At 49.3% G+C, this 26,983-nt stretch overlaps 1 protein-coding gene across 1 annotated transcript in view; it reads left to right on the top strand.

Moving 5' to 3' along the window:
* The window catches only part of CHAT (choline O-acetyltransferase), a gene marked incomplete at both ends in the record, with an annotated part of 43,456 nt that extends 29,399 nt beyond the window's left edge, over positions 1 to 14,057 (top strand). Inside the window, 6 exons of the mRNA XM_080694799.1 lie at positions 485 to 613; positions 4,078 to 4,200; positions 6,305 to 6,446; positions 6,548 to 6,610; positions 10,793 to 10,930; positions 13,761 to 14,057. Of these exons, the coding sequence (XP_080550925.1) occupies positions 485 to 613; positions 4,078 to 4,200; positions 6,305 to 6,446; positions 6,548 to 6,610; positions 10,793 to 10,930; positions 13,761 to 14,057 (892 nt within the window). The remainder of the gene's footprint in view (positions 1 to 484; positions 614 to 4,077; positions 4,201 to 6,304; positions 6,447 to 6,547; positions 6,611 to 10,792; positions 10,931 to 13,760) is intronic.
* Positions 14,058 to 26,983: the final 12,926 nt, after the last annotated feature.

The following is a 26,983-nucleotide window of genomic DNA, read 5'->3' on the forward strand; positions in this document are numbered from 1 at the left end:
AAGGAAGTGCTGGTATCCTGTGGGCTAGCAGGAAACAGATTAGGCAATGGGCTCCGGAGTCTAGTGAGGCTAGGTGGAGTCTGGCTCTGCCACTTACTAACTCTCTGGGTCTCAGTTGTCCTCGGTGAGTTTCACTGTGGCCTCTCTGAGTCTCCATTGGTTTATTCATCTGCTCAGAGCTCGGGGTAGCTCATATCCCCTGAACTCCAAAGCTCCAAGCACCAACAGCTAAGAGGATTGCAGAGGAGAGCCGGGTGTGGTGGCACACACCTATAATCTCAGGACTTGAGAGACTGAGACATGAAGATCACAGGTTCGAGGACAGCCTTAGCAATTTAGTGAAACCCTCAGCAACTTAGGGAGACCCTGTTACAAAAAAAAGTAAAAATAAAAAGATGATTGCAGAGGCCAGACAGGCAGTGCCAGCCCCAGCCAACAGCCCTCCAGGCCACAGAACCTTGGGAGGTCCCCTTTGTGCCCACAGGATGAAGACTAGCAAGACGCTGGTCCGAGCGGACTCTGTGAGTGAGCTTCCTGCTCCCAGGCGGCTGCGATGGAAGTGCTCCCCAGAAATTCAAGGTCACTTAGCCTCCTCGGCAGAAAAGCTCCAACGGTAAGAGGAAGCCCAAGTCCTCTCAGGGTGGCCCCCAGGGGACACCTGGCACCCCCTCCCAACTGCCAAGGAGATCTGGAAGTTTCCAAAGACCCTGGCATCTCTGCCTCCCCTCGGGGGCTGCCCCACCTCCACCCCTCATGGAAATGTAGTCAAACTCCAGAGGAGGGTAACTCTGGGGAAGTAACCTTGTTGAAGTGTCTGTCGTTTCCATAAAATGCAAACTTGGAGCTATTTTTTTTTTCTGCACGTTTCACGCGACTGAGCAGAGGGGAGGCCAGGCAATCATCCCCGCTTTGGGAAGTAATAAACAGCTGGTTTGAATAGGTCATTTGAATCCAAGATACTCAATTTGCGTGAGTTGACACTGCAACTTGACAAGGGGGCTTTTCCCAAGAGGAGGGGATAGTTCAGGCCCTAACGGGACCCAGGCAGGAGGGCCTGGCACTGACGTGGGCCCTCTGGGTAGGGTCATGGCCAAACCTGCTCTGGACCGTGATCGTCCACTTTCTCACTCAGCACACACATGTTTATTTGCCCATTCATTCAGTCATCAAACATGTGCACACTTTTAGTGTGCACCAGACCTCTGCTAAGGCTCCGGACCACAGAAACTAATGAGCCCCGGGGCCCACCCTCCATACCTTAGTGGAGGAAGTAATCCCCCAGACCAAACATACGAGGAGGCAGGATAAATGCCAAAACGAAGAGAGGCCTGTGGACCTGAACCCACAGAGACATAGGAGCTGAACTATACCTGGACAGCGAGAGAGGGCTTCTCAGAGGTGGGTCTTGAAGAATGAATAGGATTTGTAGCGCAGCTGGATGGGAAAGCGGTAGAAAGGCAGCTTGATCAAGTCTTTCCAGGTTCATGAAGATTTGGGCTGGTCAGGAGACCAGCAAGCGAGAGAATGGACAGAGTTGGGTTGAGAAGGGAAGGCGGGGCCCTCTGCTGTCCTCATATTATGGGCAATGGAGCCTGCCCCGCACGTGGTGAGGAGCCCCTGAACTTGGGGGAGCCAACAAGGAGACTGTGGAATAACGGGTGGGGTGAGCAGGACAGAGCGTGGCCGGGTTGGGAGGCCCAAAGGTGAAGGCAGTGGCTCTGCTGGGTGGGGCTTTAGCAGGGGATGGAGAGGCTTCGATGCCCTGTAGAGCCAGGCCAGCATCTCAGCTTGACAGGGCGGCTCAGGGAACAAGAGGCTACCAGAGGATAAGTTGACAGGCCAGTGAGTCATAGGGACAGGGGAGAAGGAGCTTGCTACTTCTGGGTCCCTGAGGTCCCCAACTCCTCCTTCCAAGAAGCCGGAGGGTGGGGGCAGCAGGAGGATCCTTGGAGGGCCATGGGGCCAGGGTGGGCAGAGCCCGAGTTTCCAAGTGGCCATAGTGACAGAGAGCTCAGTCCATCTACAGAATTTTGTCAAAAGGCCAGACTGAAACTGGGCACAGTGGCTCACACCTGTAATCCCAGTACTTGGGAGGCCAAGACAGGAAGATCACAGGTTCAAGGCCAGCCTCAGGAACTTAGTGAAACCCTCAGCAACTTAGCAAGATGCAGTTTCAAAATAAAAAATTAAATAGGGCTGGGGTTGTAATTTGGAGGTAGGATGCCCCTAGGGTCAATCCCCAATACCAAAAAAAAAAAAAAAAAAAAAAGCCAGACTGAGGGTCAGGCACCTGAAGAATCTGGGCCCCCAGGTCCCCAGCATCTTGCATGGCTTTGTGAGAGCTGAGTGCATGTGAGGCAGGAGGAATAGTTCCAGGAGGGGGAGAAGGGGGCATGATGTCCCAAGGGATGGTGCTAGTGGGGATCCGGCGCTTCTCTGAGGCTAGGAACTGAAGGCAAGGGCCTCGCTGGACATGGTCTCTGTGGGCAGTCGGCCTGTCCTGGGACACCCAGCAGCAGTGATGATGGCCCTAGCTGGGGTGACCATGACAAGCAGTCAGTCCCTCGGCACAGAAAGGATGGGTCTCAGTGAGGGCACCCTGCCGGGACAGCCAGGATGCCAGGAGCCTACAGGAAGGCCGGGCGCATCTTATGCAGCTGTCCGAATGGCCTCTGCCATGCCGCTTGTGAGCAGCAAAGCACTGCTAGGATTTTGCCTGTGAGCAGTGCCGGCCTTGCTTGTCCTTCTTCCCCAGGTCCCTCCCTTCCTCCCTGCTGCAGCCAGGCCCACCTCCCAGTCCAGGGCCCTACTGAGCTCACCCTCTGCTCAGAGCAGCCCAAACCCATGCGCCTTCTACCACATGCATAGGTCAAGGTGTGCCTCTGAAACCCAAGTGTATTCCTGGGGGCTGTCCCCACCTGCTGGTGCGAGAGGATGTGAACCAGGATCAAGAAACTTGGTTAGAAGCCGCATGGTGGTGCACACTTGTAATCGTAGTTCTTGGGAGGCTAGGACAGGAGGATCACAGGTTTCAGAACAGTCTCAGCCATTTAGCAATATCCTAAGCAACTTAACAAGACCCTATTTCCAAATAAAAAATAAAATAAGGCTTGAGGTGTAGCCAATCCCCAGCACCACACATACACAAACACAAACACAAAGGAAGGAAGGGAGGAAGGAAGGAAGGAAGCAAGGAACTTGGGTGGAACAGAAGGCAGTAAAGCTGATCTGTAGTCCCAGTACTTGAGAGGCTAAGACTGGAGGATCACAGATTTGAGACCAATCTCATCAACTTAGTGAGACCCTTAGCTACTTAGTAAAAACCTAGGTTTTTTGGTGTGTGGGGAGTACTGAGGGTGGAACCAAGGGGCTTTTCTACCTCCTGGATATACTCCAGACCTATTTTATACTTTATTTGGAAACAAAGTGTCACTAAGTTGCTGAGAGCCTCACTGAGTAGCTGAGGCTGGCTTCGAACCTCCTGTCTCAGCCTCCCAAGATCTGGGATTACAAGTGTGTGACACCATGCCCAGCTCTAAAAACCTACTTTAATATAAGAAAAATAAAGCCAGGTGTGGTGGTACACATTTGTAATCCCAGTACTTTGTATGCTGAGACAAGAGGATAATAAGTTCGAGGCTTGCCTCAGCAACTTAGTGAGATCCTGTCTCATAAAGGTCTGGGGAGCTGGGCATGGTGGTGCCCACTTGTAATCCCACCATTCGGGAGACTAAAACAGGAGGATCACGGTTCGTAGCCAGCCTCAGCTACTTATTGAGGTCCACAACTCAGTGAGAGTTTCAAAATAAAGAATTAAAAAAAAAAGGGCTGGGAATGTAGCTCAGAGGTAGAATGCCCCTCGGTTCCATCCCCAGTACCAAGGGGGAATAAAAGGTCTGAAGAGGGTATCTTAGAGGTGGAATACCTCTGAGTTCAACCACCAGTGCAATAGGAAGAAAGAAAAGAGAGAAGAAAAAAGAAAGAGCAGGAAAAGGGAGAGAAGTCAGTCAGTCAGGTGGGCTCTGGGGTATGCACATTCTATTCTGCGTGTAACAAAAATATCTTTTTCTTTTACAGAATAGTAAAGAATCTCGATTTCACTGTTTATAAGTTCGACAGCTACGGGAAGTCATTCATTAAGAATCAGAAATGCAGCCCCGACGCCTTCATCCAGGTGGCCCTCCAGCTGGCCTTCTACAGGTGAGCCAAGGCGAGGTGAGCCAGTGCCCAGGCGCAACGGGCAGGTGCTATAGATTCTAGGGTGGGGAGGCACCTGCGGGGGAGGGAGCTCTGGGGGCCCAAAGCCAGCTGCACGCAGGAGGAAGTGCTGCTCCCCCAGGTTTCAAAATCAATCCGACCTCAGGAGAGGAAAGGAGGGGAGATCGCAGAGTGAGGAGGCCGCCCTTCCCGGATGTTCTCCAGCCCACCTAAGCACAGGAAATGGACCCACAGCCCCAGCAGTTGGCTCAGCCAAAGATTTTAGCCTCAGTATGACCCCCCTTTCTCTCACCTCCACATCTCCAGCTCAGTTCTCTTCCCCAGGCCTCTCAGATTCACCCCTTCCAAACCACAGTCATCCTGGCACACTCTCTGGCTCCCTGCCCTACTCAAGTCTTCTATGATGCTGTCTTCATCAAATGTGAACCAGACTACATCAGTCACCCCCTTGAGACCTTCAGGGAGCCTCCTGGGAGTTCTCTGCTACCTCCAGACCCGCTTCCTAGTCACGTCTGTGCCTTTCCTCCCCGGCACTCCAGCCTCTGTGGCATTCCTCAGAGCCCTCCTTACCTGCAGAAGCGACCTTGGCTCCCATCCTACCCATTCTCTAATGACCATTCCTTGTGCCCCCAGGAGCCCACCCAGTGCAGGAGGACCAAGACCCTGGTCTCTGATTTGCTGTGTGGCTCCAGGCTGTCACCACCCCTTTCTGAGTTCCCTGTCTTTTTCCCTCCCTCACTTTCAACATCAAGGACCTCACTGGCTGATGGAAAACAGGGTGTGCCAGCCAGGCGTGAAGGCCTAAAGTTATTCACGTGGTTCTCACGCATAAAGAGGTATCCTCTGTTTGGGGAGGGGAGAGCAGCCACTGATGCCCTAGGAAGGACAGACACACCTTATGAGGGCCAGATGAAGGGTCTCTCATGGGAAAGAAGCAGAGTCACAGCCATGCTGACACAGGTCTGGTTGCACTAAGACCCCTAAGTCTTAGCTAAGTCTGGCTCCATTAAGACTCCTCCCTTAGCACACACTTGTCATACCAGTACTTGGGAGGCTGAGATGGGGGTTTGCAGGTTGGAGGCCACCCTCAGAAATTTAGGGAAGCCTTAGCAAGACCTATTTCAGCAACTTAGCAAGACCCATTTCAAAATAAAAAGTAAAAAGTGTTGGAGGTATAGCTCGAAGGTAGACTGCCCCTAGGTTCAATCCATGGCAATAATCCATGGCAAAAATGTAATAAAATGATGAGGAGGAAGAGGAAGAGAAGCAGGAGGAAGAAGAGGAGGAGGAGCTGGGGGTATAACCTAGAGGTAGAATTCCCTGGGGTTCAATTTCCAATACAAAAACAAAATGAAACCAAACAAAATAAGACAAAACATAAAAGACCCCTACCTGCCTAGATGCAGAGGTCATGGCTGAGTGGTTTTAAATAACACCAAATTCCCTCAATAGTGTGCATGATTAATTGCACAATTACTATATTCTGAACTATTAATCAAACACTCATCAGGTATTCCAAAAAATCCCAGGTTTTCCAACAGATTGGGGATTCACAGAGAAGGAATCAGTCGCCTTTTTATTATCAGCACCGCATCCCCAGTGTGCTTGAAGGTGCGCCCAGTGCTTCATATTACAGGCCCCGGCAGCATTCATCTTTGGGAACTCTCCCCTAGAATTCTATTAACATTAAAATGAAATACTATGCCAAGTCAAGTCAGAACTGTGAAAATAAAGCCTGCCGAGGCTATTTTTCTTTCAGTGTTTATGATTCCCTAAGAATAAATTACCACTCAACATTCATCCTGTATTTATTTTATCATGTGTGTGTGTGTGTGTGTGTGTGTGTGTGTGTGTGTGTGCATCACATAGGTATTGGAGATTGAACCCAGAGGCATTCTAACCCCCAGCTACACCCCCAGCCCTTTTTATTGTTCTGCAATAGGGCTTTACGAAGTTGCCGAGGATCTCACTAAGTGGCTGAGGCTGGCCCCTCCAACCTATGATCCTTCTGTCTCAGCCTCTCAAGTACTGGGATTCCAGGTGTGTGCCACAAAGCTGGCTGCCATTCATCCTTTATCTCACACAGGCTCCACCAGAGACTGGTGCCCACCTATGAGAGCGCGTCGATTCGTCGATTCCGGGAGGGGCGCGTGGACAACATCAGATCGGCCACTCCAGAGGCCCTGACTTTTGTGAGAGCCATGACTGACCACAAGGCTGCCATCCCAGTAAGTCTCACTTTATCCAGAGGAGCCACAAGGAGAGACCAGTGGGGCTGCTGCGGGCTGCCCGCTTCTTGAAGCCACATGCACTTCTGCTTTGTCAACAGGCTTCTGAGAAGGTGCTGCTTTTAAAGGATGCCATCCGAGCCCAGACTGAGTACACAGTCATGGTGAGTGAGGCCGTTCCACCTGGAGACCATGGGTATTGCACTGTGGCCAGAGCTGCAAGGGTTGGTGGCCGTGAGAGCTCAGCCACCAGCTGCTGGTCAGCAAGGCCACCTCCCTCCTTTTCCTTACTTTTAGAACACCACTCCTTCTCCATAGATTTTACAAGTGTGCGGTGAGTAGTATTTAAACTTCTTTGAAAGAGCCCTAATGACGTGTAATACATCTAGCATTTATAGTTTATAGAAGAGAAGTCAAACGTGAGGAAACGGAGTTCCAGTGTGGCTTGCCCAACTGCAGTGAAAAAATCTTATTTCCACCTACGGTTGATTTGGGCCTCTTGTATTCTGTGTATTTATCTATGCCACTTGTGAACAGAAAGTCTTGGCTAAAATTTAATAGCAAAATCAGAATTATAAGGGGAATGTTTCCCTAGTTTAGGGAAGTAATTTCTTTTCTGGCACTGCAAAGTCACATTTGCATGCAAGCAATAGAGAATTAGCCTCTACTTGAGCTGTGATCAATACCTTAATTGCAAGTTGCTCCAATACAGTCTTTGAAAGATTATATAATCTAGGAAAAGGATTGACCACATTTTTCTCTCTGTACTCAAAAGCAAGTGGAATCTCTTTCTGGGTTTCAGAATGAGGCAGTGTAGGCTTTCCTCTAACTCAGTTGCTCGGTCCCTATTCATCTGAATAGTGATATGTTTGTTCTGTTTGGGGAAAATGCATTAGTTGGCTTTCCGTCACAGAAACAGAATTCTTGATATAATCAGCTTAGTGAAAGGCTCACTTTGGCTCACAGTTTCAGGTGTTTCAGTTCATAGCAGTTGGTCTCATTGCATTTGGACCTGTGATGAGGCAGCAAATGGTGGCAGGGAGCTCATAGTGGGAAGCCGGGCGTGGTGATGGACACCTGTAATTCTGGTACTCTAGAGCCTGAGACAGGAGGATTTCAGGTTCAAGGCCAGCCTCAGCAACTCAGCAAGACCCTGTTTCAAAAGAAAAAAGAGAAAGGGCCCAGTGATATATATGTCAGTGGTAGAGCTCTCCTGGGTCTAATCCTTTAGTACCATAAAATAACTCGGAAGGGAAATGGAAAAAAAATTAATGAAAGGACCAGGAAAGCTGTTGGGCATGGTGGCACATGCTTGTAATCCCAGCATTTGGGAGGCTGAGACAGGAGGATCACAGTTTGAGGATAGCCTCAGCTACTACTTAGTGAGCCCGTGTGCAACTCAGTGAAACCCTGTTTCAAAATAAAGAATAAAAATCAGGGCTTGGGGTGTGGCTCATAAGTAAAATTCCCCCGGGTTCCATCCCTGGTACCACAACAGAAAAAAAAAAAAAAAAAAAAAGGCTGTCAAGAAACCTGGGAGATGAGGTACAATCTCTCCAAATACCAACAAATCAGAGATGAAATACAGGTGGAAAAGAAGACTTAGTCCCACAGAAAATATCCCAAATAATTGTTCAGAAAGAAATTGGAGAGGGGAGGGTTGGTCAACAAGAAAATTCTCCAAAACTGAAGAAAACGAATGAGTTCACCAAGTGCCTTGTATAGTAGATGGAAAATACTCATACTAAGGAAACTCGATGATATCACAGATAAAGAGATGATCCTGAAATTTCTCAGAGAAAAAAAAATTCAAATATAAAGATGAGAATAAAGAATCAATCATTGGAAGGCAGAAGATACTGGGGTGATGCCTCCAGAGTCTCAAGGAAAAAGATCTTCGGTACACATTACATACCCAACTTAACTATCTACAAGTTTGAAGGTCAAATAAAGACATTTTATTTTTTATTTTATATATATATTTTTGGTGGTACTGGGGTTCCTGGAAGCCCTTCTACCTCCGGGCTACACTCCCAGACCTATTTTTGCATTTTTATTTGGAAACAGGGTCTCCTAAGCCAGTGCGCGGGGCTAGCTTCAAACCTACGCGATCCTCCTGTCTCTGCCTCCCAAGCGCGGGGATTACAAGCGTGCGCCACCACGCCCGGCCAAATAAAGACATTTTAGACAGAGAAGATTATAAAAATTTTACTTATAAGCAATCTTTCTCAGAAAGCTATGGAAGGATGTAAACCTCCAAAGTGAGAAAGTATAACACAAAAGAGGAAGCTCTCGGCTCAATAAAAATAAAGAAATTCAACACAAGAAAGAGGTGGAAGGACTCCCAGAACAACAGTAGAAGGAGAGCACAGTGTTCAGCACGTGAGTCAACAGTGTTCAGCAGACTGAGGGAGCAATCACTTTAGAGAGGGGTTAGAAGGGAGAAGCAAGATGACATTCTAGCTGAGAATTTAGGAGTCAATTAGAAATAGGTACATAGAATCTGAACAAGTGGGAAAAAACAGAATGTCATGATCATCATAAGTTTAATGATGTAATGAGATACTGGTACCTGCTCAGTTCGAGATACTAAAGCCTCACAACACAAGGGACCAGGGCTGGGACGTAGCTCGGTGGTAAAGCACTTGTCTTGTGTGTACAACACCCTGGGTTCGATCTCCAGTACTAAAAACAAAGAAAAACAAACAAACAAAAAATAATGAAAACACTAGAGACTGATGACACAGCCCTAGTCCAAGATGAGAAGGCCTGGTGAGAATCCAGGGACTGGAAGAGTGAAGCTGCCGGAGTCTGATGTCCTTGGGTGAGAGCCGCCACCGCCTGCTCCCTGAACACCTGCTCAAGGAGGTGCAAGGTAGCCTTCACGCCGCTTCTGCTTGGTTCCATCTGGGTTCCCAGCCTATTAAACAGTATCACCCACATTCAGGGCAGGACTTCTCTGCAATTTGCTGTTCCACGTGCCAATCATCTTATCAACACACCTTGAGATCTCTTAATACCAGGCATCTCTCAGTGCAATCTATCCAGATCGGCCATCACAGCCACGGAGGGTAAGAAAATGGGAAAAGGAACGAGAAATCCTCCTGATAGAGAAGAAGGGTCCCCTCACGCATCGTCTCTTATTCCCTAATGCGTTTCCTTCTCAGCTCTGTTCTCAGCTTGTGGGGACATGTCACGTGCATGACTGGTGGCTCGGGGTCTGACTTCTCTGTGCTGCATTGCTGCTGCAGCACCTAGCAGCACCAGGCACTCAAAGGTTCCCAGAATGAACGACAGACCGAACCATTACTCATTACTACTTGTGGCTCTGATCTAAACAACCTGTCAACCCAGCCCCTCTTGCTACAGTTGGTGCAGAGTTGGTGAAAACAGGGTGGGCTGGCTGCTCCTCAGGGCCACGCCACTACACCCCTCCACAATCAGAGCTTATATAAAGGCAACTGGAGGAATGAAAAGAGCCCTCCACTTTGCAAATGTGCTCATAGTTCTTCCTCTCTGTCCTAACAGGGCACATCAAGGGGTGTGGCTCAGTGGGAAAGCATATGCCTAGTACGCATGAGGCCCTGGGATCAATCCCCAGAACTGCAAAGTAAATAAATAAAACTAAATGGTCTTCTCAGAATACAAGCAGAACCTTCAGGGAGACAGGAGCCTCTGTGTCATCTGTGTGCATTTCTTCTCAGTTGAAAGACAGCAGCTGTCAAATCCCAAAACGTGTTTTGTAAACCCAAGCAAGGGAAGGGAGCTTTCTTACCATGTGGGCCTTCCTTCAGCAGCTAAATGAAAAACTTATGTAACTGAATTCCCAAGAGTTACACTTACCCTGATGTGAACCTGAAGCTTATCGCTATAGGTTCCATCAGTCCCCCAAATTGCCTCCAAATAAACATTTAAAAAAAAAAAAAAGAACAGCAAGCTGTGTGGGCATGGTTACACACTTGGGAGGTTGAGACAGGAGGATTACAGGTTGGAGGCCAGCCTCAGTAACTTAGCAAGACTCTGTCTCAAACTAAAAAAAAAAAAAAAAGGCTGGGGTTGTAGCCCAGAGTAGAATGTCCCTGGGTTCAAAGCCCAGTTCTAACAACAACAACAACATAAAAAGAAAAAGAGAGAGGGAGGGAGGCAGGCAGGCCCAAGGACCCAACGAGCAAAGGCAGCGTGGTAGGGTGGTGAGTCCTAAGGGGCCACACATCATCTGCAGGAGGTGCTGGGGCAGCGAGAGCAGGGCTATTGGGGCCACATCAGTGCTGAAGAGTGGGGAGGAGGGAAGAGGAGGCTCACAGCCGTGCATGTCTCATCTCCTGCTCTTTGTCCCTGACTACTAGGCCATAACAGGGATGGCCATCGACAACCACCTGCTAGCCCTGCGGGAGCTGGCCCGGGACCTGGGCAAGGAGCTGCCAGAGATATTCACGGATGAAACGTATCTAATGAGCAACCGGTTTGTCCTCTCCACCAGCCAGGTACAGCCCTGCATGCTGGCTTGCCCAGAGGCCCCATCCTGCGAGCAGCGAGCTTTCTAAAGGGCTCGGCAGCTGCCAGCCCACTGGCTGGAGTCAGGCCAGCCTGGCTTTGCCTCTTCCTGAAAAAAAAATGTATGTGTGTTATGTGTGTGTGTGTGTGTGTGTGTGTGTGTGTGTGTGTGTATGTATTTGTTTATAATATATTTATAATATATATTTTAACTTGGGAGGCTGTGACAGGAATATTGAAGGTTCAAGGCCAGCCTCAGCAACTCAGATCCTATTTCAAAATAAAAATAAAAGAGCTGAGGTTCAGGGTAACTATCATATGTATTACCTCAGTGATTTACCATTTTGTATTGTTAGGAGTCTTTAAGACCTTCTTGCTGGGCGTGGTGGTGCGCTCCTGTAATCCCAGTACTTGGGAAGCTGAGATAGGAGGTTTGCAGGTTCATGGCCAGACCCAGCAATGTAGTGAGGCTCTCAGCAACTTAGTGAGACCTTGCTTCAAAGTAAAAACTGAAAAAAGGGGCTGGAGGTGCTGCTCAGAGATAGAATCCCCCTTGGTGCAATCCCCAGTACTGCAAAAACAAACAAAAAACAAAAGCAACAAACCCTCTCCACTATTTTGAAATAGTCAATTAATTGTTGTCCACCACAGCTATTACCCTACTGCACCACAGACCCTCGGAAGTGCTTCCTCCTACCCACCCCTGGACCCCTGGACCACTGGGATGCTCCCCAGCCCTCCCTCCCCTGCCTGGCTCCCTCCTTACAAGCTATGCTACCTGTGGCAACATGATCCAAATAAGTGCTCACAGCACTGATTTTCCATCTTGTAAGGGGCCATAATCACAGGCTCCACCTTAGCCACGGTGGAAACAGAACAAGAAGGCACGCGTGCTGGCGCGCTAGCTATTAGGCTGCACTACCTTTCAACCTGTTCCCTGAGTGGAGCTGTTTCACCCTGGGGACCGCAGGCCTGACAGACCTGAACAGGACTCACCAAACAAGTCACAAGCGTTATTAAAAGGGCCATGGCAAATCCTCAAAAATATAAATAATCACAAATGCAGGCAAGGATGTGGGGAAATAGGAACTTATACATTGTACAAGTTAGTACAATCACTGTGGGAATCAGTCAGGAAGTCCTCAAAAGGCTAGCAACAGAACCACCCTATGCCCCAGATATCCCATTCCTCGGCATCTTTCCAAAAAAATTTAAACCAGAAATCTATAGTGACATATGCATATCCATGTCTAGAGCAGCACAACTCACAATAGCCAAGTTGTAGGACCAACCCAGGTGACCATCAACAGATGAATGGATACAGAAAATGTGGTGTATACACGCAACGGAATCCTACTCAGGGATAAAGAACCAAATGATGTCATTTATGGGAAAATGGATGGAATTAGAAAATATTATGCTGTGAGATCAGCCAGTCAAGGGTGGAAGCTAGAGAGAAAGCAGAAAACATAAGGGACTTTAACAGTGTGGAGAAAGACCTATAGAAAGGGGAAGGGCTTAGTGGAGGGTGTGGGAAGGGTGAAAGCACTTAAAGGGAAGAGAGGTTTGCCACTAGTAAAAGAAGAGCTGCCAGGCTGATGTCTCCAAATCCGTGCTACAGACTGGCGGGTTCTGTGGAGGACCAGGGTCACGGGCAGAAGGAAATCCGCTAGCCAGAGGCAGCGGCCAAGGAAAGGCGGCTTGTCAATTTATTAAAACCCTACCTCATCTGTGAACACCGGACGTGGACAATCAGGGGGACTGATAAAGTGGTGTTTGAGGATAAAAGCCCACTCAGTAATTTGATTTTTCCATTACGGCAGTGAGCTTGCAGACATGAATAAACGAGAACAGAACACAACAACATAAATTCTTCAGGAAACCATCCATGGGCAGAAAGTGCGGCGGAATGGCTTTATGGCCTGCGGCTAGTGCACGGCAAATTTATCTGACAGCCCGCTGACTCTATTAGCAAGACTAATGGTTGGTTCTGCCCCATTAAAATGGCCTCTTCGAAGACTCCGGAGCTCAGCGCAGGAAACCTGTGGGTTTAAAGCCAACCCTGTCCTGGGCCTGTCTAAGAATCCTTTTTTATTTTTCTCCTAGGACCTGCTAATAAAATTAATTGGGGCTTGGGGGTTTAGGAATGTTTTTCTGCAACCAGAAAGCAGCATTTGTGGTTCGAATGCGTTCCAAAATGTGTTTGCTTGGTTTGTATTCACTCCTGATTTCAAACATCTCGGGCACAAAACTTAAACTCCTTGATGGCCACCTTTGAAAAGTGCGATCCTGGGTAATTGTGCGTGGCAGGCTGTGGGGAGAAAATCCAACCAGCCAGGCAGTGCTGACTGTAATTAAGGATCTGGGGGAAATCAGCAAAGAAGATGGGCCAGATTTCCTCCCATTTCATAAATCACTCCCTGTGGGGAGCTATCTCAGGGCTGGTGCCACCGGGGTGCCATTTAGTAAATTACCCTGATTGCCACTGTGCCTCAAATGGTTCCCAGGTGAAGAAAGGGACTCAGTCCCAGCCCTGGGTCACCTGGGAAGCTGCACCTCCACCATTGAGTGGATTGTGCACTGGGGAGCGGGCTTGGAGCTCTCCCTCTACAGTCGTGCAGGTAGATGCTGTTTATTTTTATGGCTCTGCCTGTTGATGCGATCGGACGATTTGGTTAATTCAGTCAAACCCCAGGGGTGGAAAATAATCAGGGAAGCAAGCACGCAGCAGTGGCCCAGGGTGTCAGAAAGCCCCCACATTCTAGCAGGTCCCCGGGCTGCATTTCAGAACCAGCCACTCTGACCCGTGCTGTCTTCCAGGTGCCCACAAGCATGGAGATGTTTTGCTGCTATGGTCCTGTGGTCCCCAACGGGTACGGTGCCTGCTACAACCCTCAGCCCGAGACCATCCTTTTCTGCATCTCCAGTTTCCACAACTGCAAGGAGACCTCTTCTACAAAGTTTGCAAACGCTGTGGGAAGAAGCCTCGTGGATATGAGAGACCTCTGTGCTCTGCCGCAGCCTGCTGAGGCCAAGCCCGTGGTGACAAAGGGAAAAGCCACCAGGCCTGGCCAGGGCACCAGCCCTGACTCCTCTCACCAGGGCCACCAGCCTTGACAACTGCAGTCAGGCATCAGCCCCCCTCGCCCAGTCTTCTGAGCTCCCAGCCCCCGCCCCAGCTTTCTGTAGTTCCCCGGTCCTCAGGCCCCTCGCCACAGGCCACACAGCAGCCTCCCACGCTGCTGAGTGTTAGGAGAGAGCATCATCATTTACCTAGGTGCCCTCAGGCCTGTGCACTGGGAATGGAATCTGCTTGGCTGGCAGGCAGCCTGGGTGGGGTGGGTGGAAGATCCACACCTAGGGCTTCCCTCCACGGTCCTCTGAAAGTCATTGTCCGTGTTTCCTTTCCCAGCAGGACCTAGCACGTCCAGGTGACGTTTCTGCCCAATGAAAGAATGAGTCACTCTGTGCCATGTGATGTGTCCAGATGAATCACGAAGGCAGAGGTGAACCCTGGGTCATTACCTCTTTCTTTTTGGGGTGGAGCAGGAGGCTTTATTTTCAGATTCGAAGCATCTGAACCCGGCATTAAGTGACTCCTCTGAGCCAGTGTCCTGTAAGCACCCGCTCTTCTCTTCATACACGTATACACGCATGCACACACACACACACACACACACACACACACACACACACACACACATGTACAGCTAAGTTCACTTAAAAAGACAGTGACCTGCACCCCCAAGCATGTTTTATCCATTAACCTCCTCTGGGCAACCTTCTGTTGCACTTGGAAAATCCCATCCAACTGCTCTGAAAGGGAAGGAATGCTGTGTGTGGGCCCTGGAGTCCTGGCGGCAGTGGGGTAGTCCGGAGGAGCCTCCCAGCCCCAGTGGGCAGGCACTGAGCTGCAAGGCTGTATGTGCGGAGGAAGGCCCGCCCTCCAGCCTCAGGCCACGAGCATTTTCTCTATTTCTCACCCACTTCCTACTACACACACCCCAATATATGATGAGCCCTAGTAGATGGAGAACAGAGAGGTCTGCTTTGGATTTTCTCCTTTTGCTATTGTTTATCTGTTTTGTTTGTTTGCAAGAGAGAGGTTTTTAAAGAAAACTAATTCTGATACTAATTTCAGAAAATGGTCTCAGTGGCCCGGTGAGGGGGGAACACCTGAAGTGAACACCTCCAGGCTTCCTCACCTGGAGGCTGCTTTTCAGGGATGCTGATCAAAACTGGGGTAGTGGTGCATGCTTGTAATCCCAGAATTTGGGAGGCTGAGACTGGAGGATCATGGTTCGTGGACAGCCTCAGCTACTTAGTGAGGCCCTCTGCAACTCAGTGAGACGCTGTTTCAAAATAAAGAATAAAAAACAGGGCAGGGGGTGTACCTCAGAGGTTGAATGCCTTTGGGTCCCATCCCCAGACACACACACACACACACACACACACACACACACACACACATATACACACAAACTGGGTGGCAGAGCTCAGGGCAGGAGACCCCAGGGCTAGGAGGAGAATAACTGTGGCCAGAGCCTGGCCCAGCCCGGCAGGACAGACACTCAGTCCTGGCAGACCCCACATGGACTTGAGGTTGAGGTCGCCTTGAGGGGCTGTGATGTGAGAGAAACTTAACAGGGACACTTTTTTTTGGTAATGGGGATTGAACTCAGTCGCATTCTACCTCCACGCTACACCCCAGCACATTTTGACTTATTTTGAAAGTGTCTCGCTAAGTTGCTGAGGCTGTTGGGGAACCTGTGATCCTCCAGTCTCAGCCTCCCAAGTATTGGGATCACCATGCCTGGCTGGGGACACATTTTTTAATTTTAAAATGTTTAAAATTTATTATATTTTTAAGTTATAGATAATAATTATACATATCTGTGTGGTATAATAGGATGTTTCCATACATGTATATATTGTATAGTGATCAAATCAGGGTAATTAGCAGATCTGGCACTTCAAATATTTATCATGTCTTTGCGATGAGAATATTCAAAATCCTTTCTACTAGTTATTTTATTTATTTATTTAATTTATTTATGTCTTGACACTGGAGACTGAGCCCAGGGGGATTCTACCTCTGAGTTATATTCCTAGCCCTTTTTATTTTTTATTTTGAAACAGGATCTCACTGTGTTGCTGAGGAGTCTTGCTAACTTGCTGAGGCTGGCCTTGAACCTGAGATCTTCCTGCCTTCCAAGCACTGGGATTATAGGCATGAGCCTGGCTCTTCTACTCATTTTGAAACTTGTTATTCTGCTGCAGTCAGTTATTATTATTATTATTATTATTATTATTATTATTAGTCAATTATTATTCTAAGACATTGTTCTGACTGCAGAATCCTCCAACTGTGTAACAGAACATTAGAAGTCTCTAACTGGACCCTCTGGGTCTTCTTCCTCCTCCTCAGAAACCTTCAGTCTACTCTTATCTTCTGTGAATGAGATCAACTTTTTCCGGGAAGTATAATAAAATGAGAAAACAACCCCAAACTCAAAAGTACAAAGGGCAATCAGAGCCCACTCCCCACTAGCCACTCTCCCCTCCTTGTGGGGTTCCTGGGAAAGCCTGCTTCCCAGTCCTGGTGGGCTCAGTGTCATTGTGAGTATCCCACCCTGGCTCAGGGACCCAGCAAGTGTCCCTTCTTTGGACCAATGTGAAAGCTTTCTGAACCTTGACCTGGGTGGCTGTGGGTGGGCTGGATGGGCAGGCAGCTGACCTTGCCCAGCAGTTTAAGAACCCAAGTAGCCTAGCTGGGTGTGGTAGCACACACCTGTGATCCCTGTACTTGGGGGGCTGAGACAGGAGGATCGCAGGTTTGAGGCCAGTCTCAGCAACTTATCAAGACTGTTTTAAAATTTTAAAAAATGTTAGAAAAAGGGCTGGGAGTGTAGGTAGAATGTCCCTGGGTTCAAGATACACACACACACACACACACACACACACACACACACACACACACACACCAGAGTGCTAGCAGGCTGAAAGAGGGAGGTCCTTGAGCCCCTGCTTAAGGTGAAGAATCTCCATTAGATGCTGTGGGACATGAGAGATTTGGGCAGTGGCCTTCTAAGTCATTGGTGTGCAATCCCACTCCTTCCCCTGATGTCCACTGTGCGGCTCAGCTCAGGAAATTGCAGCCCAGAGACCTACAGTCCAGCTGCTGTAACTTTACCCAAAAGCACTTGTCCAGTCTCATTCAGTGACCCTGGAGCAGATCCAAGCTCTCTTCTTATGTCCCTCAATCCATTTTGGGCAGGCAAAGGACTCCAGCTTTGGGGCCAGGCCCCCTGCTGAGCTCAGCCAAGTGACTTGGCAATGCAGATACTCAGTCCCCTGCACTGTCAAACAAAAACCGCAGTCCTCCACCTTGCAGGGCTGTGCGGGCTGTAGACCAGGTGTGTGGAGGACTTTACATGGCAGGTGGGCAGTGGTGCCCGCCTTCTGGGTGGCACTTCCCAGCTGGCCTTGTTTGAATGATTCGCTCCTAGATGTCTGATGTCCATGCTGGTCTGACAGACACAAGCTCTATCTGAACACAAGGAAAGGGAGATGGCTCTGTGCTCAGCTATCAAGCCAAGCATGGTGAGGGCTTTGGGCATTGGGGATGGGGGGTGCGTGGCTGGAGGGATCACCTCCTCTCTCTGAGAAGGGGCTGGAAGCTGGCCTTCCCCCTCCGAGAGCAGATGGGCACCCTGTCTTTATCCAAAGGCAACACTGAGCCATAGCCACGGGCATCTCTGCAGGGACCCTGGGAAGGGAGACTTCTGCATGTGTCCCCAAAGATAGAGAAAGCAAGACAGTCACATGAAACAGTGATGTGTAAGAACTGCGGCCACCTTACAATACTGCTAAGTTGCCAAAATGCATAAAGTTAATATTTGAGTTCTATTTTTATAAAATAGTTCTAGATTTATGGCAAAATGTACATGTGTATTTATAGCCTCTGCATCCTAATTTATAGTTTTGTGCTTTAAAGAAATGTAAGTATGATTAAAGAACTGTATACAAAAGCATTCTATCCAACTTATTTAAAGACCATGTCTCTATTCAAATAAAACGTAACACCAAGAAAGATGATGTTGGTCATTGTTTCTACCGACAAATGCTATGAAATTTATTGCTGTAAATTCTGTGATCTGGGTCAACAGGTCATTGACCTTTGTCTGGGCTCTGCCAGCACCAGTGGTGGGTGTCCAAAAGATATAGGGAAGCCGGGCCTGGTGGCACATACTTGTCATCCCAGTACTTGGGACGCTGAGACAGGAGGATCACAGGTTCAAGGCCAGTTTCAGCAACTTAGTGAGACCCTCAGCAACTTAGTGATACCCTGTTTAAAAAAAAAAAAAAGACTGGAGTGTAGTTCTAAGGTAGAATGTCCTTGGGATTAATCCCCAGTACCATAAGAAAAATAATTTTTAAGATACAGAAAAGCCATTCGCGGTGGTGAATCTGTAGTCATAGTTACTTGGGATGTTGAGGCCAACGTCCTAAAATAAATAAATAAATAAATAAATAAATAAATAAATAAATAAAGTAAAAGACACAGGCCAGGAGAGAAGAGAGGAGGGAATTAAGCCTCTTCTAGTGGGTGGCAGCCCGCTGTGAAGTAGGTGAGAGTGTGAAGATGAGCCTCTCCAGTCAAGTGGAGGCTGGAGGCCAGGACAATAAGCCCAGTTGTATGTTTGTGTTTCCAGCTTGCTATGCTGTGAACTTTGGGAAGGTCTCCTACCTCCAAGGCCTCAGTATCCTCATCTGCAAAATGGGGGGCATTTTGCAGATGCTCCCCACAGTGGTGTGTCTAAGCTGCAAGACCCTCTCCAAAAGTGCAACAGTCTACAGAACCCAGACCAAGAGTCCTCCAAACAGAAGCCCAAATTCTTCCCCAGCAGGGCCCAAATGGGGCATTGAAGTGCGTGGACCAGCAGGTTGGAATGCAGGAAAGATGCTTTTCAAAGAGAGGATGACTAAGAATAGTCCAGGAGCAGGAAAGGGTCAAAGCAATGTGGGTTTGTTCTTTATTTTTTATTTAGGGATCGAACCCAAGGTCTTTCTACATCCAAGTTATACTCCCAACCCTTTTTGTTTTTTTTATTTTGAAATAGAGTCTAGCTAAATTGCTTAGGTTGGCCTTAAACCTGAAATCCTCCTATTTCAGCCTTCCAAGTACTGGGATTACAGGTGTGCACCACCACATTTGGCTAGGTGTGCTCTTATTTATCACAGACATCACAGGTGGCCCCAAAGTAACCACACGTGGAGAGACAACACACAGAGAACAGCAGAAATAGAAACAAACCCCAACATAGAAAATGACCCCCCAGCCCCCATGGGTAGATGTGGACTCTGTGAGGGTCTCCTACCTCTGGGCCACCACACAAGAGCAGCCAGAGTTTCCAAGTCACTCCCAAGCAGCTCTCCTCAGGAAGAGAGATGTGGGCTCCCTTTATAATTCAGCCCATCTCTCTTGTTTTGTGTTTCTCTGAGTCTTCCTTTCGAAACAGCTGATTGAGTCTGAAGAATGAATGATGCCATTCCTAGAGAAAGCTGGCCTCAGGTCCTGTGAAAGAAAGGACCTTTATTTTTTTATTTTTTGTACTTGGGATGGAACCCAGGGGCATTCTACTTCTGAGCTATATACCCTAGCCTTGCTTTATTTTAACTTATGTATTTATTTACTTACTTAGTAACTTATTTTGTGGTACTGGGAATTAGAGCCTTGGGCATTCAACCTCTGAGCTACGCCCTTAGCACCATTTTATTTTTTATTTGGAAACAGGGTCTCACTAAGTTGTGGAGGGCCTCACAAGTTGCTGATCTCAGGCCGTGAACATGAGATCCTCCTGTCTCAGCCTCCTAAGATTTTGAATTACACTTGTGTGATTTTGTGTGTGTGTGTGTGTCTATGTCTATGTGCGTGTGTGTGTGTTACTGGAGATTAAACCCAGGGGCATTCTATCTTCAAGCTATACCTCTAGCCTTATTTATTTATTTATTTATTTATTTATTTATTTATTTATTTTCAGTACTTGGGATGAAACCCAGAGGCATTCTACCTCTGAGCTACACTCCCAGCCCAATGTTTTATTCTTTATTTTGAAACAGGGTCTCACTGAGTTGCAAAGGGCCTCACTAGTAGCTGAGGCTATCCGCAAACCGTGATCCTCCTGTCTCAGCCTCCCAAGAACTCCCAAGAACTGGGAGGCTGAGAAGAGAAAGGGAGAGGGAGAGAGAGAGGGAGAGGGAGAGGGAGAGGGAGAGGGAGAGAGAGAGGGAGAGGGAGAGGGAGAGAGAGAGAGGAGAGAGAGAGAGAGAGAGAGAGAGAGAGAGAGAGAGAGAGAGAGAGAGAGAGAGAGAGAAAGAGGGACAGACAGGCCGGAAGGCACGCAGGTAGCCTGAAGTCCCAGAAAAAGAGGAGGCCATCCAAAGCACAGCAGCAAGCAGAGGCATCCAATTAGCATCACTACAGGCTGAGCAACCATGGAAGGTGGGAGAAGCAACTGAATTCTTGTGCAAAAACCAGGACTTCCCAGAAATGTCCCCCTCTGTGAGAAGGACTAGACAAGCTCTTCCAACAGCCCAGGGAGGAGTGAGGATGTCTGCCGTCCACTCAGGGTTATGGATGGGAAACACGACTTTCGTGAGGGATCCAAGCCCAGACCTGAGCCACGTGCAGATGAGAAATGTGAATCAGCACAACTTCTGTGTAAAGTAGGAACTCCAAGCCGATAGGTCGGGTCCCTCCCTTCCCCCGGGACCCTGCAATGGGGACAGGAGGTGGAACCCCAGAAGCCAGAGCAGAGATATCACGAGAATCCAGGTGCCTTGAGAATCCAGGCATCGTGAGACTCCTGATGTTGCGAGAGAACAGACATTCCCACACTACCAGCCCCACCCAAGTCCTCTGCTTTAAACCTCGGTACTTCTTCTTTTTTTTTTTTTTTTTTCCTAGTGGTACTGGGTTCCTGGAAACCCTTCTACCTCCAGGCTACACTCCCAGACCTATTTTTATTTTTTATTTGGAAACAGGGTCTCTTAAGCCAGCGAGGCTGGCTTCGAACCTGCGCGATCCTCCTGTCTCTGCCTCCCAAGTGTGGGGATTACAAGCGTGTGCCACCATGCCCGGCTAAACATTAGTACTTCTGCTCTGTCCCATGACTCTGTCAACCGACCAGGACTACTGGCCAACTCTGCTGACCGAGTGACTCATCATTCCCTTCCCCCACAGCCGGAAGACCCACCCGAAGGTGCTGGTTTATTAGGCCGATTAAAGCTGCTTTTAATAACCTGGTTGGTTTTTGCCTCCTTCGCGACTCCCCAGCTCAATTTCAACATTACACAAGCCTGTAACTTAAAAGGCCAAATCACCCTGCATCCATAAGACCCCAAAGACCTCAGCAGAATCAACAGAATCAAATATAACTTCCTTCCATTCTGGACACACCAAACACCCACAGAGGGAGGAAACTCGACTGCAGTTGAACTCAGAGTCACAAAGTACGACATGAGAAATGCCTCTCATAGAGAGAAGGTACCAGGGAAAGCTCAGGGCCCAATAAAGCAGAATTAGTATCACAAAGGTCTGAGACATAGGTGGATCAGAGGGAAACTATTAAGCAATATGGCTGACATTTTTTTTTAATTCTTTTTTAAATTTTTTATTGGTACATTATATTCATACATCACACTGGGGTAAAAACCTTGTGTGTACATACATGTGCACATCACCGATTTAACCCCTACCCAATTCCCACCCCATTCCCTCCCCATCCCTCCTTCCCTTGCTTGGCTTAGTGGTTGACTTCGATATGTTTTTTTTTTGTTTTGTTTTAATTAATTTATTTTTTAAATTGGTGCATTGTAGTCATATATCAATCACATTGGAGTACAAGACTTGAGAGGATATACAAGCACACATCATCCAATTAGCCCTCCTCCAGCCCCCGTCCCATTCCCTCCCCCTCCCTCCATCCCACACTTCTTTGGTGATTTACTTTGATACATTTGTTTATGTACCTCCTGCGTTTTAAAGAGGCTCCGTCCTCCAGTATTACATACCCTCTGATTGGTCACATTAGTTGCTTCACTATAGGGCCCTTTCTATAGCTCAACCTCTTCCTGTTGCCCTTTTCCTCCTAGTTATTGCTGATTAAGAGAAGCGTATGATTTATATTTTCTGCGATATTTCTCTGTGCATGCTGCGTTGCAAGTACCAATCCCACTCTTGATGGTCCCAGTAGTGGCCTGGCTACTCAGTGGACTGATCCAGACCTCGCTGGCTCAAGCAGCGGCCTTGCCTCATGGGAGGCCCCAGTTCTGGTCTCGCTGGCCCCTGAACCGGTCAAACCCCTAAGCTGGCTTTGGTCCCGACCTTGGAGGCCGCAGGAGTGAACTTGCCTCACGCCAGGCTCCGATGCTGGTCATTGGCCCCTGCACCAGCCTAACCCCTCGGCAGGCTCTTATCCTGGCCTCGGAGGCCCCAGTACCGGCCTTGCCTCAAGGCAGGCTCCGATGCCGGCCTCGCTGGCCCCAGCAGCGGCCTAACCCCTCGGCATGCTCCGATCCCGGCCTCGGAGGCCCCAGCACTGGTCATGCCTCACGGCAGGCTCCGCTGCCAGCCTCATTGGCCCCAGCACCGGCCTAACCCCTTGGCAGGCTCTTATCCTGGCCTTGGAGGCCCCAGTACCAGCCTTGCCTCACGGCAGGCTCCGCTGCCAGCCTCACTGGCCCCAGCACTGGCCTAACTCCTCGGCAGGCTCTTATCCTGGCCTCGGAGGCCCCAGTACCGGCCTTGCCTCACGGCAGGCTCCGATGCCGGCCTTGCTGGCCCCAGCACCGGCCTAACCCCTTGGCAGGCTCCGATCCCGGATTTGGAGGCCCCAGCACTGGTCATGCATCAAGGCAGGCTCCGATGCCGGCCTCGCTGGCCCCAGCACCGGCCTAACCCCTCAGCAGGCTCTTATCCTGGCCTCGGAGGCCCCAGTACCGGCCTTGCCTCACGGCAGGCTCCGATGCTGGCCTTGCTGGCCCCAGCACCGGCCTAACCCCTCGGCATGCTCCGATCCTGGCCTCGGAGGCCCCAGCACTGGTCATGCCTCACGGCAGGCTCCGCTGCCGGCCTCGTTGGCCCCAGCACCGGCCTAACCCCTCGGCAAGCTCTTATCCTGGCCTCGGAGGCCCCAGTACCGGCCTTGCCTCACGGCAGGCTCCGCTGCCGGCCTCGCTGGCCCCAGCACCGGCCTAACCCCTCGGCAGGCTCTTATCCTGGCCTCGAGGCCCCAGTACCGGCCTTGCCTCAAGGCAGGCTCCGATGCCGGCCTCGCTGGCCCCAGCACCGGCCTAACCCCTCGGCAGGCTCTTATCCTGGCCTCGGAGGCCCCAGTACCGGCCTTGCCTCACGGCAGGCTCGATGCCGGCCTCGCTGGCCCCAGCACCGGCCTAACCCCTTGGCAGGCTCTTGTCCTGGCCTCGGAGGTCCCAGTACCGGCCTTGCCTCAAGGCAGGCTCCGATGCCGGCCTCGCTGGCCCCAGCACCGGCCTAACCCCTCAGCAGGCTCCGATCCCGGCCTCGGAGGCCCCAGCACTGGTCATGCCTCAAGGCAGGCTCCGATGCCGGCCTCGCTGGCCCCAGCACTGGCCTAACCCCTCGGCAGGCTCTTATCCTGGCCTCGGAGGCCCCAGTACCGGCCTTGCCTCACGGCAGGCTCCGATGCCGGCCTTACTGGCCCCAGCACCGGCCTAACCCCTCGGCAGGCTCTTATCCTGGCCTCGGAGGCCCAAGTACCGGCCTTGCCTCATGGCAGGCTCTGATGCCAGCCTCGCTGGCCCCAGCACCGGCCTAACCCCTCAGCAGGCTCTGGTCCCGTCCTCGGGGGCCCCAACACTGGCCTTGCCTCACGGCAGCCTCCGATGCCGGCCTCGCTGACCCCAGCACCGGCCTAACCCCTCAGCAAGTTCCGGACCCGACCTCGGAGGCCCTAGCACAAGCCTTGCATCATGGCAGGCTCCAATGCCGGCCTCGCTGGCCCCAGCATCGGTCTAACCCCTCTGCAGGTTCCAATCCCGGCCACGGAGGCCTCAGTAGTGGCCTTGCCTCACAGCAAGCTCCGATGTCGGCCACTGGCCCCGGCGCCCGCCTAACCCCTCAGCAGGTTCCGATCACTGTCTCTGTGGTTATTATTTCAAAGGTTCCAGTTGTAATGTATCAGATCTCTGCCTCCCCCGAATATTGGCCACTGGCATTGCCACTGCCTCCACCGTTTCAAATCCTTCCCAGGCTCTTTTTCCACTCTGAATGTTGTCCAGTGTTCCTAAGCATGCGTGATGGTAGCATTCGACATTTGGTGTAATTTCTCCAAAAAAATAAAGTTGGTAAGATCCGGTTTCTGCTTCTCCTGAATACAAGTCTCCACCACCATCGCGAAGAACTCTTTCAACACCGCATTTCTCCTTGGTCTCCGCTAAACTCTCTCCTTATATGTGATGTCTGAGATTCTTAACAATATAGAGAAATAGCAGTCCTCTTTCACGGTGAATTTTTTCATAAGTTCCAGTGCATTTAGATAAGTTTTGTCTGCATCTCCAGTGTCCTGGCATCCATAACGGCTTTCTTACCACCTCTCCGATATTTTTCTTTATCTTTTTCTGTTCTGGGCCCGGTTTCTCCAGGGGTCTGGCGTGCTACTCGCAGTTCGGCCGGGACCCAGAGTCCCGCGATCCGGGCCCCAGCTGGCGTGCCCTGTGCTCGACCCCCGCCCAGAACCCAGCGTCTTACTGGGCCCGGTTTCTCCAGGGGTCTGGCGTGCTACTCGCAGTTCGGCCTGGGGCCCAGAGTCCTGCTACCCGGGCCCCATCTGGCGTGCCCAGCCCGCGACCCCCGCCCAGAACCCAGCATCTTACTGGGTCTGGTTTCTCCAGGGGTCTGGCGTGCTACGCGCAGTTTGGCCGGGGCCCAGAGTCCCGCGACCCGGGCCCCATCTGGCGTGCCCAGCCCCATGGCTGACATTATTAAAGGATGCAAAAAAAACTAAGGAGTTCCAAAGGAAGAATGTAACTTAAAGATGTTACATTCAGCTGTTGGTAAAAGAGGTGCTGAAGACAATAAAAAGGTAAACAAAGCAAAAATGGATTGTTTGAAAAGGCTAACAAAATAAAACCATTAAAAAGGAGAAAGTCTTGCCAGGTCTGGTAGCACATGTTTGTCATCCTTGGGAGGCTGAGACAGGAGGATCTCAGGTTTCTGGCTAGTTCAGCCACTTGTGAGGACCTCCAAAACTTAATGAGACCTTGTTTCAAAATAAAAAGTAAGCCAGACATGGTGGTGAGACCTTGTTTCAAAATAAGAAGTAAACCAGGTATGGTGGCACGTGCTTGTAATCCCAGTACTTGGGAGGCTGAGACAGAAGGATCATAGGCTGGGGTGGGGAGCAGCCTCAGGTACTTAGTGAGGCCCTCTGCAACTTAGTGAGACACTGTTTCAAAATAAATAATAAAAAGTAGGGCTAGGGGGTATAGTTCAGAGGTAGAATGCCCCTGTGTTCCATCCCTAGTGGGGGGGGCAGAAAAAATAAAAGAAAGGGGGAGATAGTCAGCCAGGCCCGGTGGTGCAGATTTGAGGCCAAGTTCAGTAATTTAGCAAGGCCCTCAGGAATTTATAGAGACCCTGTGTAGAATGCCTCTGGATTCAATCCCTAATACCAAAAAAAAAAAAAAAAAAAAAAAAAAAATCCTCCAAGATAAATAATATTGATAAGTCTGCTCCTTCCCCTCCCCCACATGATCTCGCAGGGGAAACAGGAGGCAGAACCCTGGAGATGGAATGTCCACTCTGCAGACTACAGATATCCCGAGAGGACCGGCGTTCCCACACTTAGTCCCCCCCCCCCCACAAAAATACCGGCTTAAAAAAGTACTTCCACCCTGCAACCCAGATGACTCCAACAGCCAATTGGGACTGGTCCCTTTCCCCACGACCAGCAGACCCATCCTGGAGGGCTCTGAATATAGCAGATCGCTGGCTGATTTCCTCCTTCATAATTTTTTTGCTTCTATCAGAATCTTTATAAATATTAGGAATAAAAACTTGACTTAAGTTTAATAAAGCAAACAAAAAATAACAACACTGGCCTTTATGCCAATAAATTTTAAAACTTAAATGTAAGCTGGGCATGGTGGTACATGCTTGTAATCCCAGCATTTGGGAGGCAGAGACTGGAGGATCACACAGGTTCGAAGCCAGCCTCAGCTACTTAGTGAGGCTTTCAGCAACTTAGTAAGACCCTGTTTCCAAATAAAGTATAAAATAGGTCTGGGAGTACAGCCCAGAGGTAGAAAGCCTCTGGGTTCCAACCCCAGTACCACCAAAAACAAACAAACAAAAAAAACAAAAAAAACTTAAATGTAAATAAAAACATTCAAGTTACAAAAACTAATGTAAAAAGAAATAAAATGTCTGACAGTCTTAGAAATCTTAAGCAAAGTGAAGCAGCAATACTAATTCTCCTCACTCAGGGGTTAAAAAAAAGATGAGATAAATATATCACTATATTGTCAGTTGTGTCCAATATAAAGAAAAGGATACTCCCTCTCTTCCATACTCCCTTATTTATTCTGAGGCTAGTATAACTTTAATACTCAAGCCAGACAAGAACATACAATAAAAAAACTTCAGGCCCATTTTTCTCATGTGTGTGTATGTGTATGTATACATATGGAAACTCATATATATGTATACACACATATATATATGGAAATTTAAAATATATAAATAAAGAAATTAGAAATAAAATATAAGCATGTATATGTCAAAAATATGTTTTAAAAAAAGAGTTGGGCTTGGTTGTGCAGGACTGTAATTCCAGTACTTGGGAGGCTGAGACAGGAGGATCATGAGTTCAAGGCCAACCTTGGCAATTTAGGGAGATCCTATCTCAAAATTTAAAAAAAAATTAAAGGACTAGAGTTGTAGCTCAGAGGTAGAGTGCCCCTGGGTTCCATCCCCAGTAACACACACACACACACACACA

This window comes from Muscardinus avellanarius (genome assembly GCF_963383645.1).
Source record: "Muscardinus avellanarius genome assembly, chromosome: 4".
Taxonomy (NCBI): Eukaryota; Metazoa; Chordata; class Mammalia; order Rodentia; family Gliridae; genus Muscardinus; species Muscardinus avellanarius.